This window comes from Salvelinus fontinalis, chromosome 24 (genome assembly GCF_029448725.1).
Source record: "Salvelinus fontinalis isolate EN_2023a chromosome 24, ASM2944872v1, whole genome shotgun sequence".
NCBI classification, from domain to species: Eukaryota; Metazoa; Chordata; class Actinopteri; order Salmoniformes; family Salmonidae; genus Salvelinus; species Salvelinus fontinalis.
Window position 1 is genome coordinate 223,694 of NC_074688.1, and position 18,841 is coordinate 242,534.

At 40.6% G+C, this 18,841-nt stretch overlaps 1 protein-coding gene across 1 annotated transcript in view; it reads right to left on the minus strand.

The window, feature by feature from the left end:
• Nucleotides 1-18,841, minus strand: part of col4a4 (collagen, type IV, alpha 4) — a 171,419-nt gene that overhangs the window by 63,693 nt on the left and 88,885 nt on the right. Inside the window, exons 14-22 of the mRNA XM_055879286.1 lie at nucleotides 18,434-18,478; nucleotides 12,216-12,278; nucleotides 9,642-9,686; nucleotides 9,502-9,555; nucleotides 9,144-9,204; nucleotides 7,043-7,147; nucleotides 6,720-6,875; nucleotides 4,471-4,560; nucleotides 3,572-3,732 (exon numbers count right to left, since the gene is read on the minus strand). Coding sequence (XP_055735261.1) covers nucleotides 3,572-3,732; nucleotides 4,471-4,560; nucleotides 6,720-6,875; nucleotides 7,043-7,147; nucleotides 9,144-9,204; nucleotides 9,502-9,555; nucleotides 9,642-9,686; nucleotides 12,216-12,278; nucleotides 18,434-18,478 — 780 coding nt within the window. The remainder of the gene's footprint in view (nucleotides 1-3,571; nucleotides 3,733-4,470; nucleotides 4,561-6,719; nucleotides 6,876-7,042; nucleotides 7,148-9,143; nucleotides 9,205-9,501; nucleotides 9,556-9,641; nucleotides 9,687-12,215; nucleotides 12,279-18,433; nucleotides 18,479-18,841) is intronic.

Genomic DNA, 18,841 nt, shown 5'->3' on the forward strand with positions numbered 1-18,841 from the left:
TGCCAATCGGCCTATAGGCAGGCTACATGCTGCACGTAGGGCCCTGCGAATTGCAGGATATTAACATTTTTCGCTCCCCCACCAAGAGGGAGCTCACTAAAATGTTTTGATCACAAGTTGGGGGGGACACGCAACCAAATCTTGCTTACTTTATTGGGCCTAGGGTGCATGATATGTGCCTTGATATTCTGGTTTTCACGGAGATCTGGTTCAAGGGTTCGATCAAGGATATGGACAATGAAATGACATCTTCAGGTGTGATAGACTAAAAAAGGGAGGAGGGGTGGCCACATATGTGAAATCGACTCGTTCTCTAAGCGTCACTATCCCCCAAAAGTTTGTGTTTGGTTGTAGCTGTGGCCTCACACCAAAATACGCATTTGTTTGTAGTAGGGATCGCCCCCTTGCTGCACTGATGGAAGCGGTTGATACTATTCTGAATATTTCAAACCTTTTCTATCATCTGAATGTAGTTATTTTATGAGATTTTTAATTTAAGTGGCTTACCCCGGCCTCTGATCATTTGAAGAATATTTGTTTTGAGTTTAACCTGACTTCCGCCCCGCACCTATTGAGTGGTTTATTTGCTAATGACATCAGTGATAACGTATGTTTTAGAGATGACAAACATAAAAACATTGATCCTCGTATAATTATGTAGATAAATGTTTTATTTTACTCCTCTATCAGCTGCATGCCTGAATCTGAATTGGCTCTTGAACTTTTCTCAACTATTGTTATATCTCTAGCAGACTAACATGCTTGCATTAAACGCCGTAGAGTTAAAAATAGAACAAATCCTTGGTTCTCTATAGAGCTTAAAGATCTCATTATGATGAGAAATCAGGGCCAAGGCTAAAAAAGCTGACTCGGCACTGTGCTGCCCTCTTTATTGACATATTGTAGGCTTTCAGTTAGGTTTCCTTGAAATGAAGAAAGGTGTCCCATGGTGATCCATTTTAGGTCCTGTACTTTTTACTGTCTATATAAACAATGTTGATCTATCTGCAATTTTTTTTTTTTTTTACATACACCTGTATCCAAATGACACTGTTGTGTTTGCTATTGCCCACATGGTTGACCCGGCTCTTTTGGAGGTTCAATCTGCCTTTATTGCTTTGCGGAATGCCTTTGTTGAACTGAAATTGGTATTTAATGCCGGTAAAACAAAGTATATGTTATTCTCCAAATCATGTAAAAATGTATCTGATGATTCATGCATATTTACATTGGTTGGTGCCCTCATTGATCGTGCCCCCACTTATAAATAACTCTGTATCTGGATTGACGAAAAACTATCTTTCAAAAAGCATGTTGATGAGTTAGTTAAGAAATGAAGAATTAAAATGGGCTTCCTTTTATAGGAACAGGTCATGCCAGTCATTAAATAGCAGAAAACAAATAATGCAGTTAACATTCATACTGGCTCTAAAATATGGCGATATTCTCTATATGAATGCAGCTGCCACTGTATTGAAGCCATTGAAAGCAGTTTATCATAACGCACTATGCTTTATTAAAGGGTGATAGGTTCTGTACACATCACTACATTCTGTATCAGAAAGTGGGCTGGCCCTCTTTGAAGTCTCGTAGATTGATGCATTGCACTATATTTGTTTATAAAGGCCTACTGCATAAAGTTCTGCCGTACCTTTCTTCATTGTTAACTTACAGATGTACGAGATACCAGACCCAGTCTCAGGGATGGATAACTCTGGAGATCCTTTCGATCTCCACTGAGTTAGGTCAATCTGCTTTTATTATTTCTGCACCTTACTTGTGGAAGAATTTCCAAGGCTAAAAAATGTTGATTAATTGGTGCCTCTAAGACAATTAAAAGGCTGATTGAGGACTTTTTTACTGAAGAATGTGTTTGTTTTCTATGATTGTGTTTTCCTTTTTGTGTATTGATGTGTACAGTGCATTTGGAAAGCATTTGATTAAAATTGATTAAGTTAAATGTTTTCCTCATCAATCTACACCCAATACTGCATAATGTCAAAGCGAAAACAGGTTTAGATATTTTTGCAAATGTATTAAAAATAAAAAAAACTGATTATTTATTTACATAATATTCAGACCCTTTGCTATGAGACTCCATTGATCATCCTTGAGATGTTTCTATCCTTGAGATGTTTCTCCACCTGTGGTAAATTCAATTGATTGGACATGATTTGGAAAGGCACACACCTGCCAATATAAGGTCCCATAGTTGACAGTGCAAGTCAGAGCAAAAACCAACCCATGAGGTCGAATTAATTGTCCGTAGAGCACAGAGACAGGATTGTGTCGAGGCACAGATCTGGGAAAGGGTACCAAAACATTTCTTCAGCGTTGAAGGTCCCTACGAACACAGTGGCCTCCATCATTCTTAAATGGAAGAAGTTTCAAAACTGAGCAATCGGCCAAACTGAGCAATCGGGGGAGAAGGTGACCAAGAACCCGATGGTCACTGTGACAGAGTTGGTTTGTGGAGATGGGAGAACATTCCAGAAGGACAACCATATCTGCAGCACTCTACCAATCAGGCCTTTATGGTAGAGTAGCCAGAAGGAAGCCACTCCTCAGTAAAAGGCACTTAACAGCCCGCTTGGAGTTTGCCAAAAGGCACCTAAAGGACTCTCAGACAAAGATAAAAGAGATTTTCTGGTCTGATTAAAGCCAGATTGGACTCTTTGGCCTGAATGTCAAGTGTCACGTCTGGACGAAACTTAGCACCATCCCTACGGTGAAGCATGGTGGTAGCAGCATCATGCTGTGGGGATGTTTTTCAGCGGCAGGGACTGGGAGACTAGTCAGGATCGAGGCAATGATGAACGGAGCAAAGTACAGAGAGATCCTTGATGAAAAGCTGTTCCAGAGCACTCAGGACCTGAGTGGGGCGATGGTTTTACCTTCCAACAGGACAACGACCCGGTCAAGAAAACGCAGGAGTGGCTTTGGGACAAGTCTCAATGTCCTTGAGAGGCCCAACCAGAGCCCAGATATGAACCCGATTGAACATCTCTAGTGAGACCTGAAAATAGCTGTACAGCGACGCTCTCCATCCAACCTGACAGAGCTTGACAAGATCTGCAGAGAAGAATGGGAGAAACTCCCCAAATACAGGTGTGCCAAGCTTGTAGCGTCATACTCAAGAAGACTAGATGCTGTAATTACTGCGAAAGATGCTTCAGCAAAGTACTGAGTAAAGGGTCTGAATACTTATGTAAATGTGATATTTCATTATTAATTTTTTTATAGATTTGCAAACATTTCTGAAAACCTGTTTTTGCTTTGTCATTATGGGGTATTGTGTATAGATTGAACACATTTTAGAATAAGGCTGTAATGTAACAAAATGTGGAAAAGTCAAGGGGTCTGAATTCTTTCCGAATGCACTGGATATTGATGTGTATAGTGTATATTGATGTCCATTGATGTGTATACAGGGCTCATCTGTAAAAGAGATCTTGGTCTCAGCATGACCCTGTCAAAATAAAGGTTAAATAAAAATAAAGCTTTTCCTGATCCGCTCACAGGGTCAGGAAAAACTCTTGGTCTTAGTTAGAACACTGACAATGATACTCACGTCTGCCCCACTTCTTCCTATGTCTCCGGGAAAACCAATGTCGCCCCTCGGGCCTGGTGCCCCACAAAGTCCTGGTAACCCTGGCAATCCCGGAATCCCCACGATGCCAGGGTCTCCCTTTGAAGGCGGGAGAAGCTCACAATCACAATCACCATCACTTCCTAAAAACAACGAGACAAAGAGAATAAGAAAGATACAGGATTAGGGTTTCACTAATTTGACAAAGGGGCCAATTACAGATATTGACATCATTGAAGGGGCCAGAAAATGGAGCACAATTCTTAATTATTTAATGTATGGTGGGCCACACAATAAATGGCTTGCAGGCCACATTTGGCCGGACATATGCTGTGTTGTGCACCCCATGGAATACAAAAAGGCATAGAGCACAGATGCAGGATCTTAATTTGATAACTTCTTTGTGGATAAGAATATTTCTGCTTAGCAGGACATGCAAACCTGTAGTGTATTTGATTTTTACAAAGGGTTCTAAAGTTTGTAATTTCCACTTTCGAAATAACATCCACAACAACCGTCTTTTACACTCAGTTTCAACCTGCTGTTGAACTTATTTCTTCAAATTGATCCTCACAGTGAGTTTTAAAACCACAACACTGTTTTGATGATAAGTGTTTGATGTAATTTTTTATTGTATTTGCATTGATGTCAGTGGTTAGAGGGACAATAGAGCCCTGAGTACCAGGCCATTAGGACCTGATGGTAGTTAGCAAGTTGGGTACTAGCAAAGCATGTCCAGAGTGCATGAAAGGAGATCACATGGCATGTGGAATTTTACCGCGGTCATGACTGCCGATGTGGCGGTAATACGGTCACCGCAACAGCCCTAGACACGCACTAATAATTCCACATGAATAAATCCATGTTACCTAACAACTCACCTCTGCTACCAGGGAACCCTGCAGATCCAGGAGGACCTTGATCTCCATCTGCTCCAGGCTCTCCTGGTGAACCAGGGGTGCAGTACGTACCTGCAGCACAACCATGATTATACACCTTGACCGAATATCCCAATGGCTGAGTGAATGGGTACTCAAATATTTTGAGAGATCAATTCAATCGAATCCACAGTGCACTATTCATACAGTATGTTTTTATCCTATGGTCGAATGAAATCAATGAATGGTTTTGGGTACTGTAAAAATGACTGCTACTACAATGCAGACTCCCCTCAAAGGAATTCCTGGATCTAATAAAGTGCATGTCTAAATTATGGTGTTTTTACTCAGGTGTTTATCTTGAGAATATCTTGAGAATTAATTCAAACCAGTGAAACAGGAGTGCTCACCTCCACAACCTATGTGGCGCCCACCCAACACACATCACAAGACACACGATGATGTCATACGAGGGGCACACACAGAATGATGACATCATCCCGGGTGGGACACAATGATGACATCATTGCAGGAGACACAAAGGCATGCAGATCAGACAGGGAATAGGGTTAGCAAAACAAACACAAGTGGAATATTAGCTGACAAGATGATGAAAAATGGAAGCAAACTACACTGGTGACTCGAGGAATCCTGGAGACCCTCAATTGCTATATTTGCACCTTTGGTTAGTTGAGGGGTTCTTGGAGGAACCTTTAATATTTCAATGTAGCAAAGGGTTCCTGGAAGAACCCTGGACTACAGGCATGGCTATGTAGGGGCATGGCTTTCAAGTGTCACGTTTAATGCCACCCGTGGGAGTAAATGTCATTCCTGTTCACATGTGAAGACAACAGAACAGATGAAGGTTGAACAGTGACAGGTTTGTATCTTCAATGAGGCTTACTGAGGTGTAGGAGTTCCTCAAGAGCATATGCAAATCCTATAGCTGGAATAGTTACCGCTTTATAACTATATATAATCATTAATGTCAATAATTTGAATATTATATTAGAATTTGTAATATGCCTAAATATTGAAGGGAAAATGTAATTTGCTGTGGACAAACTTAACATGATGAACAGAAATAGAAACCCACAGTGGAGGTGTGATAATACCCATACAACCTAGCTGTCAAACAGGGGAATGGTTTTAACCATTTTTCCACCATGCATTTTTTCTATGGGGGATTTTAGAAAAACTTTAAATAAGGGCTGTGTTTGTGTAGGCTTACCCTGGCGTGACATTTTGATAACCATGTAAATCTTTCCTGGACAAGGTGACTTTTATCAATATATTCGTCTTTATTTACTCTCAGATTCAAAAATGCTAATTAGCATCAAAGTAGACATCATGCAAGACTACAAATCCCTGCAAGCTCCTGCACAACATCTCTAGCTGGCACCTTTGCTAACAGTTACATTTTAAGAAATGTAGCCAATTTATTCATTACTACATTTAGCTAACATTAGATAGTTAATCCAGAGATTCTTACCTTTGCCTCGATTCGGCAGTCTCCTCTAGATCATCATGGCATTTGTAGTTCTTTATGATAGTCACATTAACAACTAATTAGCATTTCATTGGTTGGGGTTAAATACAGGCAACTATATTGATAAAAGTCACCTTGTCCAAGAGAGATTTACATGGTTATCAAAACATCACGGTAAGCATTCCACAAAACACAGACCTTATTTTAAGTGTTTCTAAAAAACGAATGGTAGAAAAACGATTGGAACCATTTCCCTGTTTGACTGCTAAGTTTTATAGGTATTATGACTCAGAATGTGGTACTCTATGACATTTACTCTATGGGGTGGCCAAAAATAACTACCTGAAAGCCACGCCTCCAATAAGCAATGCCTGAAAACTTCTAAAAGGCTGCCACGTCTACAATATATTATTAAAAAGGTTCAAAATTGAACCCATCCCATTACAAAAAGGTTCCTGTTTCAACCATTACACAGGGGTTCCTCGAAGACCCTTTCCCCCCCACAGGCTCCTTTACTTCTAAGAGTGTACACACAACAATATTGCAATACAAGCTGTAAAGAACTTAACATTATCTACAGTACCAACACAATTTCTACAATTACAAGCCAGAATCGAGTCTACAGTAGGTGTTGAGTATTTAAGTCCACATTCAGATGCTATGATAATGAATGCATCAAATATCAAGAGATTAGTAGAAGACAGGCCATGTTCTATGAGAGAAGTGCAAGAGATGGGGACAAAATGCACTTGAGGTTACAAACCTGGGGGGCCGCGCTCTCCTTTCAGACCATTGAGGCCTGCTGTGCCCGGTTTACCAGGCTCTCCAGGTGTAGGCCCGTTCTGGTAGTATATCCCTGTCTCTCCTTTAAACCCCTTGGTGCCAGTGATCCCCATTGGGCCAGGCTCACCATTGGTACCTGAGGAGAGACAGCATGACATGGTAAGGTAGAGTTACAGTACAAAGACCTTATTAGACACACACGCACACGCACATGCATATAAACAAGCACGCTCACACTGGAGCAGAACTGTATTTTGAGATGGGGGGTATTAGTACTGGCCAGGGGACTTTTGGGTCACTGACCAGGTATTGATACCCCAGGCAGTCCTTGGCGGCCGTGCATCCCCATCTCCCCAACATCTCCAGGGGGTCCTGGTCTTCCAGGCAGCCCCAACTCCCCTGGAATCCCTGAAACAACAGGTTACCATGGGAGTCACAATTACTGCATTAAATGGGTTAGTAGTTTTAACTCTTCACTAGCTATATAGGTTTCCAACCAATTGGCAATAGATTTTTATGCAAATATTCTAAAATCTGCATAAAGAATATGCACATTTTCCAACCAGTTGTGTGTTTCCACCAAACTGTTGCAGATAAAAATCAGTGTGTCAGTGCGTGATCTACTTTTTTCCTTACGTTTTCATGTACCGAATAAAAATTTGAAGTTCAATGTGTTTCTATCGCACTTTCAACTCTACCGATAGTTTTGACACAAAAACAGTTGCGTTAAATAGCAAATGTGCCTATTCTGGTCTTAGCACATGCCCTCTAGCTAACAGCTCACAGATACAGTGCAGGTAACTGTATTTCCTCTGAGTTTATGTGCATGGGTTATTTTTGGTTGGCTGTTCTAGATCCTTAAGTGAGGAGTGTCAGTATGTATATAATGACACTAGACACCAGACCTCCATAGTCCATTATTTAAAGAGTCTAATGCTGAATCACATGTCTTGGTAGCATATCTCACTTTGATACAACCAGTGGGAGAAATGTCTAGAAACTGTTTCTATAATGTTTTCCTCAAGTTTCATTATGGATGAGCCATACTACTAAATGTAAATAGTAATCAAACCATGCAGTACTAGTACGGTTCTAGATATACCCTGCTATTGGTTCTACCTGGAACCCAGTGTAGAAAGTTCTTCATGAGAGGGTTCTGCAAAGCACCAGACATGGTTCCCCTACAGGGACAAATCAAATAACCCTTTTTTTATGTATGGGTTCTAAGTAGCACCAAAAATGGTTCCTACTTAGAACACTGGTGCTACTTAGACCCCTCTCATGATGGTTCTACATAGAACCATTATAAACAGGCTCTCAAAGGACTCAAAAAGAGTTATCCTACAGGAACAATGAAAATTAAATGAAAAAACAGTTTTTGGTACTAACTAGACCCTTTTTTCTAAGAGTGTATGAAAAACATAATCAGTTGATTTGATATCTGGGATAGTGTGAATGGATGTTACAGCCTGCGCAGGTAAAATCTATAAAGACTAACTGGCGAGAGTGACATATCTTTATAAAGTCTTATCACAGTTGTTTTATGAAAATCAGTTTTATCAAGGTGTTTTAGTGATACAGTGAATTTCTTAACAGACAATGTGCTCACCTCTACAAGCTGTACGACGGCCATGTGACACACACACCACGACCCACAAGACACACGATGATGATGTCATGCCAGGGGGAAAAACAATGATGACATCATGCCAGAACACACACACAATATGCCCACAAAGTCCCATTCTCCTTTAATCGTTTAGTCAATCAGTCTTTCCCATCAGTTTCCTTACGGGTGAGTCTCAGTAGAGATCAAGATGAGTCAAGGGAGTGTTACAGAAATCATGTCTTCCACCAGTTTCCACCCGCAAATGTAATTTGATTCGATTGCCTATTTATTTTGGGGGGTTAAAACATTGTACATTTAAACAGTACAAAGACCCGAGGATAACACATGAAAGCATTATACAACACTTATTTCCAATGTAGTCGTCGCGCTAAATGAAATGCCATTATCATGTTTGTCACCATTCTTGAAGTGGAACTGAACCGATGGAGAGAGGGAGCAACTAAATGGAAGAGGAGAATGGTAAATGGGCTATTGACCATGCCAGCATGCAGTGTTTATTTTTAACATAACGTAGGTTCTTAGAGGACCATGGAGTTCAGTCTGCTATGTGTTTGTTTTTTTTGCCTGGGAAAATCCAGTTGTGAGAACATTTGTTTTTAAATCACTCATATCACTATGTCAGGTTCCATGCTTGAGAAAACACATTCTAGGAGTCTAATGTAAAGCTAAGACACAGTAACATCCATGGGTTAGTAAGAGTATTAATCTACTACGACGTCACCAAAGGGTCAATGGTTTACAGAGGACTGTATATGTTGAATACAAAGCTCTTACCTGTATAATTTACCGGCCTGAACTCTGTCTGTCCTTTGGGACCTAGATCTCCTTGGAACCCCTTGGAGACATTTATAAAGATATCACATTAACGTCATGTCACATAAGATACTAAGTAACGCCACATTAAAGAAAATCAAATGGGTGATCTCAGTGAGATTGGATGGTGAATAGTTAAGTGTTAAGCGTTGCTTTCTGAAAAATATTTTAAAGTATTTTCTGACTTTATTGAACAGATAAAGAGAGAGAATGACAGTGGGGAATGGTAGAGAGAGGTTGTGTCAAAGGGCAGTAGGCCAGATTCAAACCTATGCCGACACCGCACAGAGAGCGCTGCTTTCTACAGTGAGTGGCTAACCTTGGGTCCCTCTGTTCCTATCAGACCAGGTAGGCCAGGGCTCCCGAGAATCCCCTGAACATATGAGAAATCATGGTAATTAGAGCACAAACACACACACACACCGTTGTATTGAATATGGTGACGAAACTGCTGCATACCTTTACACCAGGTGGCCCAGGGAAGCCAGGATATCCAGGAAGACCCTAATAACATGAGAACATCCTATTTTTATCCACTATACATGCAGTGCTGTAAAGTAACTCAGTAAAAATACTTTGAAGTACTACTTAAGTAGTTTTTGGGGGTATCTGCACTTTACTACTAATATTTTTGGCAACTTTTACTCCACTACATTCCTAATGAGAATATATACGTTTTACCTGCATACATTTTCCCTGGCACCCAAAGGTACTACATTTTGAATGGTTAACAGGACAGGAAAATGGCATTTACTTTTGATACTTAGGTATATTTTAGCATTTAATATAACTTTTGATACTTAAGTAAATTTAAAACCAGACTTTTATTCAAGTAGTACTTTACTGGGTGACTTTAACTTTCTATTAACATGTCTTTACTTTTACTCTAGTATGACAATTGGATACTTTTTCTACCACTGCATTTGTGTTACAGTAAAGAGATGAGTAGCTTGAGTAAGGCAGTGTCTTTGTGAGTGTAGGCCTGTGATGTTGTATATGCACCACAAGATGGCATTTTGTTTCAAAACATGTGGCCCTGAAATGCAAAGAAGTAGGAGCAGGGCAGGAAAGTTCTGCACAAAGTAAAAGCTTCTTAGAAGTGAGAGGAAACCCATAACAGTGACCACGTCCGATAGGGAAAGTACAGGTTAGGCATTAGTGTCTTTTTCCAATACACTCTCAGCTTAAAACATCACCATACAGTAGTTTGAATTTAAAACTAAAGATTCCTTGGTGAAATATATATTCCAAATCTATGGTAATATGAATGAATGAATGATCTATGTGGGGGGGGGGGGGGGGGGGGGGGGGAGTTGAGCCATAGAGGTAAGGTGAGCCACCATTGTTTCTAGGAAACTATACAATTTTAAAAATTAATTTGACCAAATATAATAAGTCATCATTCGCAGGACTCTGTGAAAGAAGAAATTACATGGAAAAAGTGGTAAGCAAGATAGGTCCCCCAAAAATATTTTCACCAAGTCAAATGAATTTTTGTGTTAGAGGTTTCATGATGCTTGTATATAAACCAATTACATCATTTTAGGATTGTTCTATACGTAAATAGGAGGTCTCTATAAGCTTAAATATGAGGTCCTAAACCTAGCATGAAAGTGCTTCCTTGTGGCTGTGGCTAATATAATCCAAATATTTTCCTTGATGGTAAGTTGAGCCAATAGTTGAGCCAATGGCAAGTTGAGCAAATGTAAGTGTTTTCTTCCCAGGCGTAATGCAAGGCATTATCTCTCTGGTATGAGATAACAACAAGGCCTGGCCTATGTTTAATGTGTTTTTTTTAAAAGTGTTTGATAGGTGTTAAACCTGTGTTAAAAGCTTAAATTATAAAAAAACAAAAAAGTGATTGTGATGAAGTGTGTTCGGGAAATAAAGATAGACATGATCTTAAAAAGGTAGTGGTAATATTTCATTCAGAAAAATTTGTAGGCGGCTTCACTTACTCTGTCCCGTGACTCAACCCCCCCATACCCTGGTTAAGTGTGCCAAGAGACCACTTTTTTTGGACAAAACTGTAATGGTTCAAAACTGTAATGGTTACATGAATTTAGATTATTTCCAGTGTTAAACAACATCCTGAAATATATGTAGATATCTTTGCTAGAGAGAATACTATACACTGAGTACACAAAACATTAAAAACACCTGCTCTTTCCATGACTGACCAGGTGAATCCAGGTGAATGCTATGATCCTTTATTTGTTAAATCCACTTCATTCAGTGTAGATGAAGGGGAGGAGACAGGTTAAAGAAGGATGTTTACGCCTTCAGACATGGATTGTGTATGTGTGCCATTCAGAGGGTGAATGGACAAGACAATATATTTAAGTGCCTTTGAACGGGGTATGGTAGTATGTGCCAGGCGCACCGTTTTTTGTTAAGAACTGCAACGCTGCTGGGTTTTTCACCCTCAACAGTTTCCTGTGTGTATCAAGAATGGTCCACTGCCCTAATGGACATCCAGCCAACTTGACACGGACTGTGGGAAGCATTGGAGTCAACATGGGCCATCATCCCTGTGGAATGCTTTTGACACATTTTAGAGTCCATGCCCTGACAAATTGAGGCTATTCTGAGGGCAAAAGGGGGGTTCAAATATGAAATATATTTGCCTTAACGGAGAGATGCTGAATGTAAAAATTGTCTCAACTTACCCCATTCTCCACTATTACTCTGCAATACCAGATTGACTATGACTTGGGGTTTTTCCTGACCATGTCCTGTGTGGCTCAGTTGGTAGAGCATGGTGCTTGCAACGCTAAGGTTGTGGGTTTGATTCCCATGGGGTGCCAGTATGAAAATGTATGCACTCACTACTATAAGATGCTTTGGATAAAAGCATTTGCTAAATTACTAAAATGTAACCTGATCAGGAAAAACTCCAGACCTTGGGTAAAGGTTGTCTAGGCTCAAGATTTGTTCCATGTCAGGTCACAAGGTCAGGAAAAACTCCTAACCATAACATCCCTCAGGAGCATACTCAAAGAGGAGAATCAAGTCATTTATAACATCTCTTACCCTGACTCCAGGAAATCCGATGATTCCCTTTTCTCCTTTTATTCCTGTCAACGAGTCGAATCCCTGAGAAATCAATCACTCACAGATTAATAACACACAATTAGACATTATGGTACAGGGTAAGGCAACCTATTTGTGTTTACCACTACATGAGATTCACCTGGTCCTACAGTGGTCTGTTGGACACCCGGTCCAACAGACTACTCAATTGATCACAATCCATAACTAACATAATTTGTACTCAATTAAGAAATGAATGTATTGAATGAAGAAATTAATGTAGAAATGTGAGAGCTGTGTGTATGAGGGTATGGCTAAACTCTTAGAAAAAAGGGTGCTAATTAGAACCATCTAGCAGAGGTGGCACCACAAACTCTTATTTTTTTTTAACTCAGCCGTGCTTTGACCCCCGGTATCATATAAACACACATATGACATGGAAGAATGCGTAGAATTGCGGGGAATTGTATTTAAAACTGCACATTTTATTTACATAAGTATCCTGTTTCCATTGATCCTCCTTGAGTTGTTTCTCCAACTTGATTGGAGTCCACCTGTGGTATATTCAATTGATTGGACATGATTTGGAAAGGCACACAACTGTCTATATAAGGTCCCACAGTTGACAGTGCATGTCAGAGCAAAAACCAAGCCATGAGATCAAAGGAATTGTCTGTAGACCTCTGAAACAGGATTGTGTCGAGGAACAGATCTGGGGAAGGGTACCAAAACATTTCTTCAGCATTGAAGCTCCCCAAGAACACAGTGGCCTCCATCATTCTTAAATGGAAAAAGTTTCGAAACTGAGCAATCGGCCAAACTGAGCAATCGGGGGAGAAGGGACTTGGTTAGAGAGGTGACCAAGAACCCGATGGTCACTGTGACAGAGTTGCTTTGTGGAGATGGGAGAACATTCCAGAAGGATAACCATATCTGCTGCACTCTGCCTTTATGGTAGAGTAGCCAGAAGGAAGCCACTCCTCAGTAAAAGGCACATAACAGCCTGCTTGGAGTTTGCCAAAAGGCACCTAAAGGACTCTCAGACAATGATAAACAAGATTTTCTGGTCTGATGAAAGCAAGATTGGACTCTTTGGCCTGAATGCCAAGTGTCACATCTGGACAAAACCTAGCACCATCCCTACGGTGAAGCATGGTGATTGCTGTATCATGCTGCTGGGATGTTTTTCAGCGGCAGGGACTGGGAGACGAGTCAGGATCGAGGGAAAGATGAATGGAGCAAAGTACAGAGAGATCATTGATGAAAACCGGCTACAGAGCACTCGGGACCTCAGACTGGGGTGACGGTTCACCTACAGAGAAGAATGGGAGAAAATCCCCAAATACAGATGTGCTTATAGTGTAAAACCCAAGAAGACACAAGGCTGTAATCGCTGCCAAAGGTGCTTCAACAAAGCATTGAGTAAAAGGTGTAAATACTTACGTAAATGTGATATTTAATACATTTTTTACAAATGTTCTTTATTTTTACTATTTTCTACATTTTAGAATAATAGTAAAGACATCAAAACTAAAAAAGAACACATATGGAAACATGTAAACTCATATAAACGTCCCTTTCTCAGGACCCTGTCTTTCAAAGATAAATAGTAAAAAATACAAATAACTTGACATATCTTCATGGTAAAGGGTTAAACACTGTTTCTCATGCTTGTTCAATGAACCATAAACAATTAATGAACACGCACCTGTGGAACGGTCGTTAAGACACTAACAGGCAATTAAGGTCACAGTTATGAAAACTCCATCAGTGCTCAGACTGTCCGCAATAGGCTGAGAGAGGCTGGACTGAGGGCTTGTAGGCCTGTTGTAAAGCAGGTCCTCACCAGACATCACCGGTAACCTAGTCACCTATGGGCACAAACCCACCGTCGCTGGACCATACAGGACTGGCAAAAAGTGCTCTTCACTGATGAGTCGCGGTTTTGTCTCACCAGGGGTGATGGTTGGATTCGTGTTTATCGTCGAAGGAATGAGCGTTACACCGAGGCTTGTACTCTGGAGTGGGATCGATTTGGAGGTGGAGGGTCCATCCTGGTCTGGGGGCTGTGTGTCACAGCATCATCGGACTGAGCTTGTTGTCATTGCAGGGAATCTCAATAACTTGTGTTACAGGGAAGACATCCTCCTTCCTCATGTGGAACCCTTCCTGCAGGCTCATCCTGACATGACCCTCCAGCATGACAATGCCACCACCCATACTGCTCATTCTGTGCGTGATTTCCTGCATGACAGGAATGTCAGTGTTCTGCAATGGCCAGCGAAGAGCCCGGATCTCAATCGCATTGAGCACGTCTGGGACCTGTTGGATTGGAGGGTGAGGGATAGGGAAATTCCCCCCAGAAAAGTCTGGGAACTTGCAGATGCCTTGGTGGAAGAGTGGGGTAACATCTCACAGCAAGAACTGGCAAATCTGGTGCAGTCCATGAGGAGATGCATTGCAGTACTTAATGCAGCTGGTGGCCACACCAGACACTGACTGTTTCTTTGATTTTGACCCCCCCCCCTTTGTTCAGGGATACATTTTTAAATTTCTGTTAGTCACATGTCTGTGAAACTTTTTCAGTTTATGCCTCAGTTGTTGAATCTTATGTTCATACAAATATTTACAGATGTTACGTTTCCTGAAAATAAACACAGTTGACAGTGAGAGGACGTTTCTTTTTTTGCTGAGTTTAGTAACCAAAAAAGTGTTAAACAAATCAAAATATATTTTATATTTGAGATTATTCAAAGTAACCACCCTTTGTTTTGATGACAGCTTTGCACACTCTTGGTATTCTCTCAAACAGCTTCATGAGGTTGCATTTCAATTAACAGGTGTGCCAATCAGAGTTACCAGCCTCAAAAATTGCAGCTCAAATGAATGCTTCACAGAGTTCAAGTAACAGACACATCTCAACATCAACTGTTCAGAGGAGACTGGGTGAATCAGGCCTTCATGGTCGAATTGCTGCAAAGAAAACACTACTAAAGGACCCAATAAGAAAATGTGTGGTTCCCACCGTGAACTTTGCTGGTGACAATGTCTGTAATTTATTTAGAATTCAAGGCACACTCAACCAGCATGGCTACTACAGCATTCGGCAGTGATACGGCATCCCATTTGGTTTGCGCTTCGTGGGACTATAATTTGTTTTTCAACAGGACAATGACCCAACACACCTCCAGGATGTTTAAGGGCTATTTGACCAAGAAGGAGAGTGATGGAGTGCTGCATCAGAAGACCTCGCCTCCACAATCACCCGACCTCAACACAATTGAGAATTTTTACTAGGATTAAATGTCAGGAGTTGTGAAAAACTGAGTTTAAATGTATTTGGCTAAGGTGTATGTAAACTTCCAACTTCAACTGCATATATATATTAAAGTCAGTTTTTCACAATTCCTGACATTTAATCATAAAAATTCCCTGTCGTAGGTCAGTTAGGATCACCACTTTATTTTAAGAATATGAAATGTCAGAATAACAGAAGAGACAATGATTTATTTCAGCTTTTATTTCTTTCATCACCAGTGGGTCAGAAGTTTACATACACTCAATTAGTATTTTGGCCCATTCCTCCTGACAGAGCTGGTGTAACTGAGTTAGGTTAGTAGGCCTCCTTGCTTGCACACGCTTTTTCAGTTCTGCTCACACATTTTCTATAGGATTGAGGTCAGGGCTTTGTGATGGCCACTCCAATACCTTGACTTTGTTGTCCTTAAAGCCATTATGCCACAACTTTGGAAGTATGCTTGGGGTTATTGTCCATTTGGAAGACCCATTTGCGACCAAGCTTTAACTTCCTGACTGGTGTCTTGAGATGTTGCTTCAATATATCCACATCATTTTCCTTCCTCAAGTGCACCAGTCCCTCCTGCAGCAAAGCACCCCCACAACATGATGCTGCCATCCCCTTGCTCCACAGTTGGGATGGTGTTCTTGGTCCCATGGACCAAGATGGCTGCGTGGTCCCATGGTGTATATACTTGCGTCCTATTGTTTGTACAGATGAACGTGGTGCCTTCAGGCATTTAAATTGCTCCCAAGGATGAACCAGACTTGTGGAGGTCTACAATTTTTTTCTGAGGTCTTGGCTGATTTATTTTGATTTTCCCATGATGTCAAACAAAGAGGCACTGAGTTTGAAGGTAGGCCTTGAAATACAGGTATACCTCCAATTGACACAAATGATGTCAATTAACCTATCAGAAGCATCTAAAGCCATAACATAATTTTCTGGAATTTTCCAAGCTGTTTAAAGGCAGAGGCAATTTAGTTTATGTAAACTTCTGACCCACTGGAATTGTGATACAGTGAATTATAAGTGAAATAATCTGTCTGTATACAATTGTTGGAAAAATTACTTGTGTCATGCACAAAGTAATGTCCTTACCGACTTGCCAAAAGTGTAGTTTGTTAGCAAGAAATTTGTGGAGTGATTGAAAAACGAGTTTTAATGACTCCAACCTAAGTGTATGTAAACCTCCGACTTCAACTGTATATATATATATATATTATTATTTAAAAAAAATCCAGAACATTAACCATGTGTGTTCTCTTGTTTTGTACTGTTCAGTAGTTTCGACCCAATGATTCGTGACTGACCACAACTTTTCTGCATATAGTCTTCAATGGTTTTCAGTGGTAGACTGGGGCAGAGAAGGTAAATGTTGAACTGTAATGCAACAATGTACTGAGAAGTTACTGACTCGGTCGATGCTGCTGCTTTGATAGTGGAGTGACGGGGCCACACAAGATTGAAAAGTACTGGGGGAAATGCTGTCTCGCCACACGTTTTACGGCGGCTCTGCCATATATGGTTCTTTGGTTTGTCTCCATAGGGGAACCCTTTTTGGTGCTAGGTAGAACCCTCTATGCACTTTAGGGTTATTCATAGAACCACCTGTAAATGGTTCTACCTAGAACCCTCTATGAACAGTTCTAGTAAGAACCCTCTTATCTTTGAAGGTTTCTTTAGGTTTCTTCCTAGAACCCTCTAAAATTAAACTCTTTAAAATTAAACTCTTTTTGACAAAACATTACATATATCATAAGGCCTTTCTTTCCTAGTTATACCATAACAGAGTGGTTTTAGGGAATACCTGGTTTACAGGTCATATCAGGCCTTCAAGTCACATTATGCTGGCACGCAAAGTGATGTGTAAATCCTATTGGATTCCGGCCAGAGGAAGGATATTCAACAACTTGAATTTTGAGACTACCTAAACCATGCAACCTGGAACAATTATCTCAGTAGCTACTTAGAGATTCTCTGACAACTAGAAAAATGTATATTATTTAGCTTTGTGTAGCATCAGAACACAAGTATTGAAACAAACAATAAACAATATATTCCTGCTATAGAGCATGCTGGGAAATATGATAATGATGAGTGTGGTTTTGAGTGTTTTACTCTACCCAGAGTAAAAATGACACAATCACACTCACCTCTGGTTCACCAGCACTGTGGTTCTTTTTACACCACTGAGTGTTAATTTAGCTTTAAGTTACACTGAAATATCTACACTGGTAACACTGGACAATTTGCTGGGTACAAATATTGTCATATACTGTAGGTACAGTTGAAACATTCTCACACCTATCTTTTTAAACTCTAGAGCAGGGGTTCCCAAACGTTTCCACTCATGCCCCCCTTCCAGCACTGGGGAATATTCCATGCCTCCACTTTGTGCGCAAGCCATGTCTATTTCTATGGGCACAAGCACTGTTCATGACACAAACTGTTCACACCCCTCTTGTTGGTGGAGATAAAATGTTGCAAGTTTAAACTTTATTTTCTTGCAATCCCATACATTTTGCCATGTCTAATGTGTATTCATGCTATATTTGAGTGACTCAAACACTACAACAAAATATATGGGCAAAAAAACATTAGCTGAAATGATTTAGTTGATCTGGACATTTCTGACGGTTCTTAGGGTGAAAAAGGTTACAGGCAGAACCCTTTGTCTTACAAAGAACCCTCATCTTCCAAAAAGAGTTCTTCAGATGAAAATGGTTCTTGGTCAAACCATCCCTCTGCAAAGAATTGTTTTGGAACCCATTTTTCTAAGAGTGTAGACTAGTAAGACTTTAGTGGAAAGAAAAGCAGCCCCAGTGAATCCACACATACACCTACACTCATAAGCACGTACGTATGAATACACAAAGTAATGATGATTAACAACATTCAGCTGGCTCTGTGTACTCACATCACTTCCCCTTGGTCCACACTCTCCCTTCACACCTCTCCTCCCCTGCAATAAAACACAGGCAATCAATAAGAATCAGGAAAGAATATATAGAATAGATACTTTGATGTATATTTTTTAGAAAATAAATTGGTATTCTGCCTTTCCCAACAACCCCATACAAACATTGAGAGGCACTGTGTCAGCCACGGTGCAGGCCCCCTGGATGGAGCTATTTTGGAGGGGGTTAAGTGCCTTTCATCAAGGGCACAAAAGGCAGGAGATGGTACCTGGGATCAGAGACCAACAGCCTTCCAGCTGCCATTTGAGATCCATCACCAGTTTTGTGATGCACGTCCCAGGGCTTGAACCAGCAACTTCTGAGCTGCTGGTCCAACCTCTCGAGTACCTGCCACCCCACAGACAACC